The 13171-nt window shown below is 36.8% G+C and overlaps 1 protein-coding gene across 1 annotated transcript in view; it reads left to right on the top strand.

Moving 5' to 3' along the window:
* DCDC1 (doublecortin domain containing 1) overlaps positions 1-13171 on the top strand; it is a 400051-nt gene that overhangs the window by 187900 nt on the left and 198980 nt on the right. Inside the window, exons 16-17 of the mRNA XM_029915553.1 lie at positions 479-613; positions 3090-3208. Coding sequence (XP_029771413.1) covers positions 479-613; positions 3090-3208 — 254 coding nt within the window. The remainder of the gene's footprint in view (positions 1-478; positions 614-3089; positions 3209-13171) is intronic.

Consider the following 13171-nt stretch of genomic DNA (forward strand, 5'->3'; position numbering starts at 1 on the left):
ACAAATATGGGAAACACAGATACTGTGTCTTGACATTAGGTCTCCTCCTATCCTTCCTCACAACTGTCACTAAATTCTCAACTCATATCCCTTTATTCTAAGGGGACTGGGGACTTTTAACTGTTCTCCTTTGATGTCCCCATTCTGCAATCCATTATTTCTTCCCGTGTGTGTGTGTGTGTGTGTGTGTGTGTGTGTGTGTGTGTGTTATTGACTCTTCAGTTGCAAGTTTCTCTAGGGCAGGAAAAATACTGTATCATATCCCACACCACACAGTCTAGTGCCTTGCATATCAGAGCTGATGCTCAACAAATATTAATTGAATTGAATTAAATGGGATTGAGCACTATTGTTTCCAATGAGATCTTCTCAATCAGAAACATAATATCTTAGGATAAACAATTGTGGGCGAGTGTGTTGAAGGGGGTGAACCCTCAGACTGTGAGTTTAACAATCCATACTTCTTTTCATGGTACAGGTGGATCCCAATATTGTCCTTCACGCCTCTGTTTCCATCATAAAGCAGAGCTCCTCAAGCAGGGAAGTGAGCAGTGGAAGTCAGATAGCTCCATCTACCCTGTGGCCTACAGCCAGTGTATGGCTGATCACGAAGGTACCCAAGAGTGTCTCCTCTCCCTGAGTGACTTCCCGTGCTCCCTGGTCACAGTGTGTCTCTAGCTCCTGGTGCCTTCATGCACACAAGCATTCAAGTGAAAGCATGATAAACTGTTGGCTGTTATGAATGCTACTTCTCTGTCCTTGGTGTGCCTGGTTCAGAGGGCTTCTGTAAAGCCCCATGCAGGCATTCAATTCACGTTCAGGTGTGGTGATTAGTTCATACTCAGAGGTATTTAAACTCAGCATAGAGCTTATGTACAGTCCACAGAGTCCCCATTCTCATGAGATTTGTCTGAATGTCATTTACTCCTATGTCTGCATTGCTGAGCTTCATCTAGTCTGGTGGATTAACATCAAATAATGATAGTGTATGGTCTTCATAAAGGCAAATTTAAGAGAAATCCCTGAGTATAAAATGTGAACAATGACTAATGCATTTTATACCTATGTATTGACACTATTTAATTTTTTTACCCTTACTATTATATTACTGGGTCTGATTTAAATTGAGAGCATTAAATGCCCTCCCCTCTCCTCTACTATTGACATATACTTTGTAATCGCCATCAAATAGTTATGTCTGGAAAGAGGTGGTGCAGCCTTTATCTACCATTCTTCTGTCTGCCTTTGCCCCCTCTCTATAGATTATTTTGGCCTTTTTTAGCACTTGCATGGGTACAGAGTCACTCAGGCAGGCTTGCTGGGACTGTGTTGGTGTGGGGGGAGGTTGTAACTATTTTCTCAAATGAAATTTGGGATTGCTCTAAACTGTTATGCTTTGATTCTCTGAGAGCTAAAGACAAATGTATGGAGTAATTAAGATACAAAGGAACCAAGAAATATTCATTTCATATATCAAGGCAGAATGAGGTTAGATGAGATAGTTCTTCAATCGTCTTCCAACTTGGAGACCCCTTTTTAAGTTGTATTTTGCTTCAGGTTTAATAACAACATTTGCCATTTTGTCAAACATCTGCTATATGTTAGGCATCTTCTACATATTTATATCTTATTTAATCTCATACATTATACAGCTGAAAAAACTAAGGCTAGTAAGTGGCAGAAGAAAGATTCTTGGACTAGCTGACTTCAAAACATATGCCTTTTCACTGTAATATAGAATGCTGCTCTATATTTGACCTATTTATGGAAGTGTTTTAGTTTTTAGAATTGCCACTGAACCCTCGTGTAACCTCAGGTAAGTCACACACTGTATCGGGACTTTAGTCTTACCTGAAAAGAGTTGGACCAGTTGATATGGAAAGCTCTTTTCTACATCTCATAGTTTGTAATTCCATGGTATCTGTTTCTAAAATTTTATGATAGCAAAAACCTTGTACTTGTCTAAAATTTTCTCAAAAATAATTGAAATGCTTATAAAAAGAGTATGGATTGTGAAGTTAGATAGATTGGAACTAGAATCCTTTGTATGACCTTGTGAAGGTGACTTCGCTGCACTGAAACCACTGTTTCCTTCTCTATAAACTAAAGTTAGTCATATCTATCTCGCACAGTTGCTATGATGATTAATAAGAAAGCATGTGTGAAATTCAAGTGTAGTGTTTGATATTCATAAGTGCCTAATAAATGTTTCTTTTTCCTCATCCAAAGAAATGGTCTTTCAATATAGACAAGCCTGTCAGATGAGGATTTAATCCAGTGCTTAGAACCAAAATAAAAAAAAAAAAAAACTCTTCCCAAGTTGTTGTTGTTTTTTTTATTTTTTACCACACAGCAGAAACAATGAGAAATAAAAACCCCATGTTAAAAATAAAACAAGTTGAAAATCTTTTAGAGTGAATGTTCTCTCCCTTCTTCCAGAAGACGTATTTTTACCTGTTAGGATAGACAATTTTGCGTGCCATAAATCCTTAGTGGTTGTCACTCGTCTAAAATGTGTTGTTGATTTTCTAAGTAAAAAACTTGTTAAATGGCCATTAAAGCAATATTCCCAACCAATTTCCTATTCAGAGTATCTTAACATGTAAAGCAAAAGCAGTTCACAAACCACCTAAAAATGTTTAACCCATGGTATTTAGACCCAGAGCAAAACTTTAAATTGGTACAAAGGTTAAGGATTTGTTTCAATCTTTTCAGCTCACTGCTCTTTTTTTTTTCTGTGCATACATATTTCACATAAGCTCTGTAGTCATAACTATAACAAGTGACACATGATGGACCCCAAATTGCTGCCCTGTGAAATATGCACAGAAAAAAAAGGACAAATGAAGATATCAAGGTCTGTTTTATTTTGCGCTGAACTGTAAAATGCCACCCTTGTCGGACAGAAGATCACTGATTCTGAGCAGGGCTCACTGACTGCTAACTTGTGGGTAGTGTTTCACTTTCAGCAACTGTTAATATCCGGGCTTATCCAGGCATAATGACCTTAGTAGTTGTGACACATTGTTGAATTTTCTGGTTCTTTTAACTTATTTAGACCTTTCTCCCCCCTTTCTATTCATTGGAAGACTGGAATGATCCTGAGCCGGGCGATAACGCAGGGCTGCCTGGCTATTGGTCACCCGATCAGAGTCAAGGCTGCTGAGGGGACATCACTAGAAGGATATAAATTAATCCTACAGAAGAGGTAATGCTTATAAGCTATTTAGCTCAAAATAATGAATGTTAATTTCAAGATTTCTGAGCAGTCATATCACAATGCCTCCCAGCTTAGATGGAATATTCATTAGGTGTTTAAATTTGTGTTCATAATATCAATATTAATTTCCTATCTAAAATAAGTCTGAAAATGTATGCTATTTAACTTGGTAACATTTCTTAGGTATTTTTAAAAGTGAAATGTTGGCGTTCAACATGTACACATGTTGTAGACAAACTGCTGCTCTACTCTATAATTATTGGAACTCATTTCTTTATATCCATTTTGGTTGTTAATTTAAACATTTAATGTTCTGTATGTATTCTTAATTTTTTCTAAATTTTCTCAATATGAAATATTGAATTGTGAATGAAAATTGAGGAGACAAAACATTGCTGATACGTAGGGCATCAAGTCTCCTTTTTATTTGTTTTTGCTGACTTGAGAAAATCAAATTAAAAATGAAAATAGATTTACAAAAAGTTAGGGATGAGGAAGAAAGTTGATTTATACTAACAGTCTGGAAACATTATTTCCTAGAATTTTTTTTGTCTTGCTCATTTGTCTTTTGATTTTACCTAGCATTGACAAACCCAGTCCTACTGTGCTTCAGAATTTAGGAAACTATTATCCAACTACTTTTGGATGGAGAAAATGTGTTTTGGACTGAAACCAGAACTGGGATACTTAGGCACCAAAGACACCAGCCCAACCACAAATATAGACAGAATATTTTCTTTAACAGACAAAGCAGATTGTCCAACAGGTATTAGAATATCACATACAGGTTAAGAATGTGATCTACAGAGTCAGATTCCCTGGTGTAAATCTTAGCTGTACCTCTTACTCTAACAACAACAAATTCTGAATCAGACACAATTCTAATTTAATCCTAATTTAATCCTAATAACAACATTTAATCCTAATAACAACCTGATAAGATAGCTATCATTATTATTATTACAGATGAGGCAAATAAAGTACAGAGAAGTTAATCTCTTACTCAAGGTCATGCCTACTAACTGGTTGGAGAAGAATGAAAACTCATGCAGTCAGACACTGTAACCCACTCTTAACCATAAGGCAACACTGTGTGTAGATGAAAATCTATTCAAGAAATTGCTAATGAGTGCCATGTATGGTAGTAAATACTTCAGTGGAGGAGTAGGTAATATTAATTAAGAAACCTAAGTAGAAAGGAGATGGAGAAAGTATGCTGGCATCATAGCATCATAGCAAACTAGCTGTGCTAAAGGGTGCTACACATATGGTTCCTACAGAGGGGCACAAACACACAAAGCAATTCCCAATTTGATATGGTGCTGTATATGGAATGGATAACAAGATTTCTGGGACAGAATTGGTGCTGTAAACTGGAGGCAAACCAAGAATCACCTTCCAGTGATAATGACAAGTCCAAACCCATTGAACATGGAACCAGAGAAGCTTCAGCTGACATTGTCCACGGTTATAATAAAGAGAAAGTCAATCAATTGTAACTGACCCAGAAATGACATAAAATATAGAATTAATGCACAGGACATTAAAACAGTTGTTATAACTGTGTTCCATATATTAATGAAACTAAAGGAAAGATGGAACATGTGAAATAGAGACTTGGAAGATATGAAAAGATTCCAATCAAATTTCTAGAGATGGAAACTGCAGTATATGAAATGAAAAAAATTATACTGTGCTAGTGGAAGATTAGACATTGTTGATGAATATATTAATGATCTTGAATAGATAGTAATAGACACTATTTACAATGAAAGCCAGAGGGAAAAAAATTGTATGTAATTTATTGTCAAGTTAGCTAGCATACAGTGTATACAGTATACTCTTAGCTTCAGGAGTAGATTCCTGTGATTCATCAATTATATACAATACCCAGTGTCATCCCAACAAGTGCCCTCCTCAGTGTCCATCACCCATTTTCCCTGTTCCCACCATGAATCCTCGGTTTGTTCTCTGTATTTAAGAGTCTCTTATGGTTTGCATCCCTCTGCTTGTAACTCTTTTTTTCCTTTTCTTCCCTTATGGTCTTCTGTTAAGTTTCTCATATTCTACATATGAGTGAAAACATATAGTATCTGTCTTTCTCTGACTGACTTATTTCACGTAGCATAATACCCTCCCGTTCCATCTATGTTGTTGCAAATGGCAAGATTTCATTCTTTTTGATTGCCGAGTAATTCTCCAGTGTGTGTGTGTGTGTGTGTGTGTGTGTGTGTGTGTGTGTGTGTATACCACATCTTCTTAATCCATCCATCAGTTGATGGACAAAGGACATTTGGGCTCTTTCTATAATTTGGCTATTGTTGGTAGTGCTGCAATAAATCAGCACTCCTGTATCCTTTGGATAAATTCCTAGTAGCACTGTTGCTGGGTTGTAGGGTAATTCTATTTTTAAACTTTTGAGGAACATCCACATTATTTTCCAGAGTGAAAGTACCAGTTTGCATTCCCACCAGCAGTGCAAGAGGGTTCCCCTTTTTACACATCCTCACCAACATGTTGTTTCCTGAGTTGTTAATTTTAGCAGCTCTGACCAGTGTGAGGTAGTATCTCGATGTGGTTTTGATTTGTATTTCCCTGATAATGAGGAATGTTGAGCATCATTTCATGCGTCTGTTGGCCATCTGGGTGTCTTCTTTAGAAAAGTGTCTATTCATTTCTTCTGCTCATTTCTTCACTGGATTATTTGTTTTTTGAGTATTGATTTTGACAAGTTCATTATAAATTTTGGATACTAACCCTTTATCTGATATGTAATTTGCAAATACCTTCTCCCATTCTGTTGGTTGCCTGTTAGTTTATTGATTGTTTCCTTTGCAGTGCAGAAGCTTTTTATCTTGATGAGGTCCTAATAGTTCATTTTTGCTTTTATTTCCCTTGCCTTTGGAGACATGTCAAGTAAAAAGTTGCTGTGGCTGAGGTCAAAGAGGTGGTTGCCTGTTTTCTCAGAGAATAGTCTGTATTCTCAGAGAGTAATAGTAAGATATGAAAAAATTTATAATGCTTCTTTTGTGAGTAAATAGAGTCTCTGAAGGGAAGGAAGTAGGGAACAAAAAAATATTGGAAGAAATGATAACTGAAAATTTTCCAAATTTTGTGAAAATATCCCAGAAGTTAAAAAAGTTCCAAGCACAAGAAACATGAGGAAAAAAAAAACCAAGTTGTCCACTCTGATCTATTCAGCATTGCATTGAAACTTTTAGCCAGTATAACAAGAAAAGGAAAAGAAATAAAAGACATCTAGATATGAATTGAAGAATTTAAACAGTCTTTACTTTCAGATAACATGATTCCTATGTAGAAAATCCTATGAAATATACAAAAAGTTTCTAGAGCTAATAAATGAGTTTAGCAAGTTTGAGGACTTGAAATCAATATACATATATTGGTTGTGTTCTTATATATTGGCAACAAGCAATTTTGGAAATTGAAATTTAAAAACACCATTTCTGGGCAGGAGACATGAATAGACACTTCTCCAAAGAGGACATCCAGATGGCCACCAGACACATGAAACGATGCTCATCGTCACGCATCATCAGCGAAATACAAATCAAAACCACACTGAGATACCACCTTACACCAGTTAGAGTGTCTAAAATGAACAAATCAAGAGACTATAGATGTTGGTGAGGATGTGGAGAAACGGGCAGCTTCCTACACTGTTGGTGGGAATGTAAACTGGTGCAGCTACTCTGGAAAACAGTGTGGAGGTCCTCAAAAAATTAACAATAGAACTCCCCTATGACCCAGCAATAGCACTGCTAGGGATTTACCCAAGGGATTCAGAAGTACTGATGCATAGGGGCACATGGACCCCAATGTTCATAGCAGCACTTTCAACAATAGCCAAATTATGGAAAGAGCTTAAATGTCCATTAACTGATAAATGGATCAAGAAATTGTGGTTTGTAAATACAATGGAATACTACATGGCAATGAGAAAGAATGAAATCTGGCCATTTGTAGCAATGTGGATGGACCTCGAGGGTGTCATGCTAAGTGAAATAAGTCAGGCAGAGAAGGACAGATACCATATGTTTTCACTCATAAGTCTAACAGGAGAAACTTAACAGAGGACCATGAGGAGGGGAAGGGGGGGAAAGAATTAGGGAGGGAGAGGGAGGGAGGCAAATCACGAGAGACTCTTGAATACTGAAAACAAACTGAGGGCTGAAGGGGCGGGGGAAGAGGAAAGAGGGATGATGGACATGGAGGAGAACACTAGTGGGGAAGAGCACTGGGTGTTATATGGAAACTGAGTTGACAATAAACTATAAAAAAAGTAAAAACACCATTTACAATAACATCAAAAGTGTGACATATTTAAGGATAAATCAGACAAAATATGTATATATGACATCTGCACTGAAAACTATAAAACATTGCTAAATGAAATTAAAGAACTAAATAGATGCAAGAGTATACTGTGTTTATAGATTAGAAGACTCAATGCCATGATGTCCATTCTCCATATATTAATTTTATTTATTTTTAATATTTATTAATTTTTGAGACATAGAGTGTGTGCATGGGGGATGGGGAGGAGCAAATAATGGGAAAGGGGGAGGAGAAAGAGGAAGGCATAGAGGCTGGGCAGAGGGCAGACAGAAGGAGGGTAGAAAAAGGGCATAGAGAGGGGGCAGAGAGAGGGGAAGGAGCAGAGAGAGAGAGGAGGAGGGGCAGAGAGAGAAGGAAACAGAGGATCTGAAGGGGGCTCTGAGCTGACAGCAGAGAGCCCCATGTGGTACTTGAACCCATGAACTGAGAGATATGACCTGAGCTGAAGTCAGACACCTAAACAGCTGAGTGACCCAGGGGCCCTTCTCCTCCATATATTTAAGTGCAATCTCAATCAAAACCCTGGCAGGATTTTTTTAAATAGAAATTATCAAGCTGATTTAAAAATTCAGACTGCAAAAATACAGAAATGCAAAGGATCTAAAACAGGCAAAATAATTTTGTTAAAGAACGAAATTGGAAGAACTATTTTACTGAGCCACAGGCTAATTATAAAGCTATAGTTATTAAAAGAGTGTGCTGTTGGCACCAAAGTAGACAGTTACATTGATGGAGCAGAATAGAGTATCCCTAAATAGATCCACACATACATGGTCAACTGATTTTTGTTGAAAGTGGGAGATCATTGGAGAAAGAATGTTTTTGACAAATGATGATGGAGCAATTGAATATATGCAAAAAGTAAAAATTAAAAAATTACTTTGATTCACATCTCTCACACTACACACACACACACACACACACACACACACAGAGTAATTAACTCAACATGGATCATAAACCTAAATATAAAACCTTAAAACTGTGAAAATAGAAGAAAATATTTATGATCTTGTATTAGTCAAAACTTCCTTAGACATGACACCAAACGCATGATCCACAAAGCTACAAATTGATTAATTGGACTCCATTAAAATTAATAATTTTTGCTCTTTGAAAGATACTGTTAAAAGATTGACAAAACAGGCTACACAGAAGAAAAAATATTTGCAAATAATGTATATTTGAAAAATACACACACGACTCAAGAAAACATGGGCAGATGAATGATTTGGACAAATACTTTAAAAAGTAAGAGACTGTTGGCATATGAAAAGGTGTTAATAATTATTTGAATGCAAGATAAATCTACAATGAAGTACCACTAAATATGTGGTAGAATGTGTAATGTTTAAAAAACTGACCATACCAAGTGTTGGGAAGATGTGAAGCAACTACAATACTCATACCTATTTGGCAGAAATATAAAATGGTTGTCATTTTGGAAGAGTTGCTACTTTCCTAAAATATACACATATTTAGATGTTCATATGCAGATATATACATGTTTCAAGTAAAACATATATCTACCTCATTGCCAAGTCATTCCACTCCAGATATTCAATCAAGAGAAATGTAAGTAGATAGTCTAACAAAGAACTTGTACATGACTATTCATAGCAGCTTTATTTCTAAGTGAAAACTGGAAACAACCCAAGTGTACATCCATAAGTGAATAGATAAATAAATTGTGATATGTCCATATATAATTATATTGAGGTAAAGGACAAAATCATAAAGGGAGAGTATATTGTTTGATTCCATTTATGTAAAATTTTAGAAAATGGTAACTTATCTAGAAAGTAGAATAGTACTTGCCTGGAGATAGGAAGGTGGGGAGGAATAGGAGGATGAGATTAAAAAGGGGCACAAGGAAATTCTGGGGGTGATTTTTTTGGGGACAGACGGACATGGGTATGTTCATTATCTTGATTGTTGTGATGTTTTAACAGGTATGTACATTTTTCAATACTTGTCAAATTTTACACTTCAAATATGTGCCTGTTAGTTGTACAATATTTTACAATATTGTATGTCAATTATTTCTCAGAGGAGCTGTTTTTTAGAAATACAAAAAGACAAACTAGGGGAACAGAGAAAAAAATCAAAATAGGGGGTAAAGAATGACTAAGTGCTTACTTTAGAGGGAAATGGTGCGAGAAGACCACTGTCAGTGGAAGAATTTATCAGTGGTCTGAGTCAAAATGGCAGGTATTTGGAAAGGTTGACGAATATGCTCTTCATGCCCAGAGGTCTCCCTGGGCTTACTGAATACTAAAATTAGTGCTGATCTGGCCTTATCCCATGGAGGTTTACTTCCTACCCGGGCCAGGATGGTCACAGAATTGGGTAGGACTGAAGCCGCAAACTTGATATCCTTCTTGCCTATAGGGAAGAGAGCTTGAATGAGAAAAGAGATAATAATTTTAAAAAACTATAGTAAGTTTTGAAAAACATCTCCCAGGTGCCTTGGTGGCTAAGTTGGTTGTGTCCAACTTCAGCTCTGGTCATGATCTCACGGTTTGTGAGTTCAAGCTCAGCGACAGTCTCTGTGCTGACAGCTCAGAGCCTGGAACCTGCTTTGGATTCTGTCTCCTCGCCTCTGTGTTCCCTGCTCATTTTCTCTCTCTCAATCTCTCTCTCTCTCTCTTTCAGAAATAAATAAACATTAAAGAATTTTTAAAAATCTCCATTTATAAGAAAAGGTTTAGTTTAATTCAGTAAGGAAGGAAAGAGACAGGGAGAGAAGGAGACTGGTAGAAAGGGTGGGGGGGAGAAGGGAGGGTCCCTATGCAAATGAAGATTATTTCTCTTTATATTAATGCGACTTGATTTTTATCTGAGAAGCAAAACCTATTGTGAAATGGAATCAAATAGAAAATTTGGAAAACAAGAAGTTCTCACTAACTGAAGCTGCATTTTGTTTTTTAGAAAGCAGCAGGGACCAAGATTTTTAGTGTTCACCTCACCTCTGATACTTTTGAGTATATTTGTCTTTTGCAGAGTATCTGAAGTACCTGTGTGGCTTATGTTTTTTTAATCACAACAGTATTTTATTTTAAATAATGTAAATATCCTCATAGTACTTCTAGAGACAATTTTTTTCCTTTTCTCCTAAGTAGTATAAAATGATCTTAACAAAAGCTATGAATCAAGACATAGTCTTTTAAATAAAAAATAATAGAACTAGCACTTAAAGTAGCAACCTGACAACTCATAGAGAATACTGTAAACATATCCTGCCTCATTAGTTCAGTTATGTCTCATTTGGTGTCGCTCATCTTGTTCTTATTCAATATAGCAAGTGCTTGCACATATTGTATTTAATATTTTTTCTGTGATGTGCATCTGGCCATGAGCGGATGAAAAGCAGACCAATGATGTCATTCATTACCAAGTGATCTGAAAATCGTAGAAAATTATAACAATCTTAACCTTAAAGTCAAAGATGCTTCTTTCTAAAAGATTTGTAAGATTGGACATCTTACAAACCAGTTGCATCAAAGTCCTTTAATAAGACCACCATTTAATCTTTATTTTGCTTCATTTTTAAAGAATGTGGATATGGAGGATCTGGATTTTAGGGTTAAAATCACAAACTAATTAAAGCAACACACACACACACACACACACACATACACACACACCCATACCTCCACACACAGAGGTTAGATTATGGAGACAACAAACAGGGGACCCATAGATTTTGTTTGGCTGCACATTATTATAATTTAAAATTTTTTTTAATGTTTTACTTATTTTTGAGAGAGAGAGAAAGAGAGAGAGAGAGACAGTGTGAGCAGGGGAGGGTCAGAGAGAGAGGGAGACATGGAATTCGAAGACAGGCCCCAGGGTCTGAGCTAGCTGTCAGCACAGAGCCCGAGGTGGGGCTCAAACCCACGAACTGCAAGATCATGACCTGAGCCGAAGTTGGACACTTAACCAACTGAGCCACCCAGATGCCCCATTATTATAATTTTTTAAATTAGTTGTGACCCTATTGAAATAAAGAGATTTTACACAAAAAAATTACATATTTCTGTGTTTTCTTGAAAAAAAATCAGAAGAATGGACAGTACTGGACTGTCATCATCTCACGACACCAGTCATGCAGGCACAGATTCAGATGGAACATATACCCTCCGCTTTGCTACATTCTCCACTGTTCCCAGTAATAGCCCTCACACTAGGTCTAGCCTACTTTATTCATTTCTATTACATGTCTGATAATCTTTACTGTCTTCCTTATTTCAGTGTTAATCTTTCAGTTATGGTGTTTTGGGTCTACCTTTTTCCCCCCACTTAGGTCTTGCTGGAAATGAGTGATAACTGGGCAACATTAATCTAGACTAGGTTAAACAAACCCTACTCTAAGGACGCCATTAACTACAATCAGCAAGTGTAGCTGTGTAGTGCTAGGTGCAGAGATGAAAAGACAGGTAAACAGGCAGCATATTATGAGGTCATCAGAGAGGTTGAAAAATAATCTCTTTGGTCAAGTCTTGAAGTTTAGGAGGGTAAGAGTTAGAAGAAAGCAGAATGACAAACTGCACATATTGAAAGGACCATTTGCCATGCATTGGACATGTAAATAATATTCAAACATATAGATAACATTATTAGAAATGTCAACATCAAATAAAAAATTGTCTATGTGTACCTTGACAGTTGGATTGATGGATGAAATTTCTTATTTCTACTTTTCCTGTGTTAAGAATCATGGAGGGGAAATCCTTTTGTCTGTTCTCTATGAATCCTACTTTTGGTCCAAGTAGAATTGGAAGGCACCAGAGCTGTTTGAAGCTGTCTAGGAAAATAGATTAGTAATTGTGAAGCATAATGATTGTCTTTCTTACCGTCAACTGGGAAATAATGAATTTGGGCCTAGGAAATTTCCCTTAACTGAACTGTCAGCTATGGGCTGCCTTCTTGCCTCTACCCTCTGATCAATGGCATATTTCAAAGAAAAAATTGTGTGTGTGTGTGTGTGTGTGTGTGTACACATGTTTTATAGATTCCCAATAGGAATAGTCTAATGCATGTGAATACTCAATGAGTTACAATGAGTAAGCTCCCCAGGGCAGAGAGTGATTTCCTCACTTGTGGAAGGAGAGAGTATGTGACTAGTCCTGGAAGTCATATGCTTCAGAGGAGGAGAGACTCTAAAGAGCATCTGTTCCAAAGCCTTCTTTACCAGTAGAAGTAGTAACAGTGGTGATGGTGGCTGTTATGATTGTAATAATAATATCATTATCTTTTAAGAAATTCCAAGCCCAGCAGCACCTGGGTGGCTTAGTCAGTGGAGCATCTGACCCTTGATTTTGGCTCAGGTTAGGATCCCAGGGTTGTGGGATTGAGCCTCGCTTCAGGCTCTGCAGTGAACATGAAGCCTGCTTGGAATTCTCTCTCTCTCCCTCTGGTTCTCTCTCTGGCTGGCATTCTCTCTCTAAAATAAAAATAAAATAAAATAAAAAATAAAATAAAATAGAAATTCCAAGTATACTAGAAACTAAATGTTCTAGAAAAGTCATGCATCTAATCTAGTTAACATCAGATCCAGGACTAGAACTTGTCTCACACCCTTAGCCCAGC

Source organism: Suricata suricatta, chromosome 11, assembly GCF_006229205.1.
Source record: "Suricata suricatta isolate VVHF042 chromosome 11, meerkat_22Aug2017_6uvM2_HiC, whole genome shotgun sequence".
NCBI lineage: Eukaryota > Metazoa > Chordata > Mammalia > Carnivora > Herpestidae > Suricata > Suricata suricatta.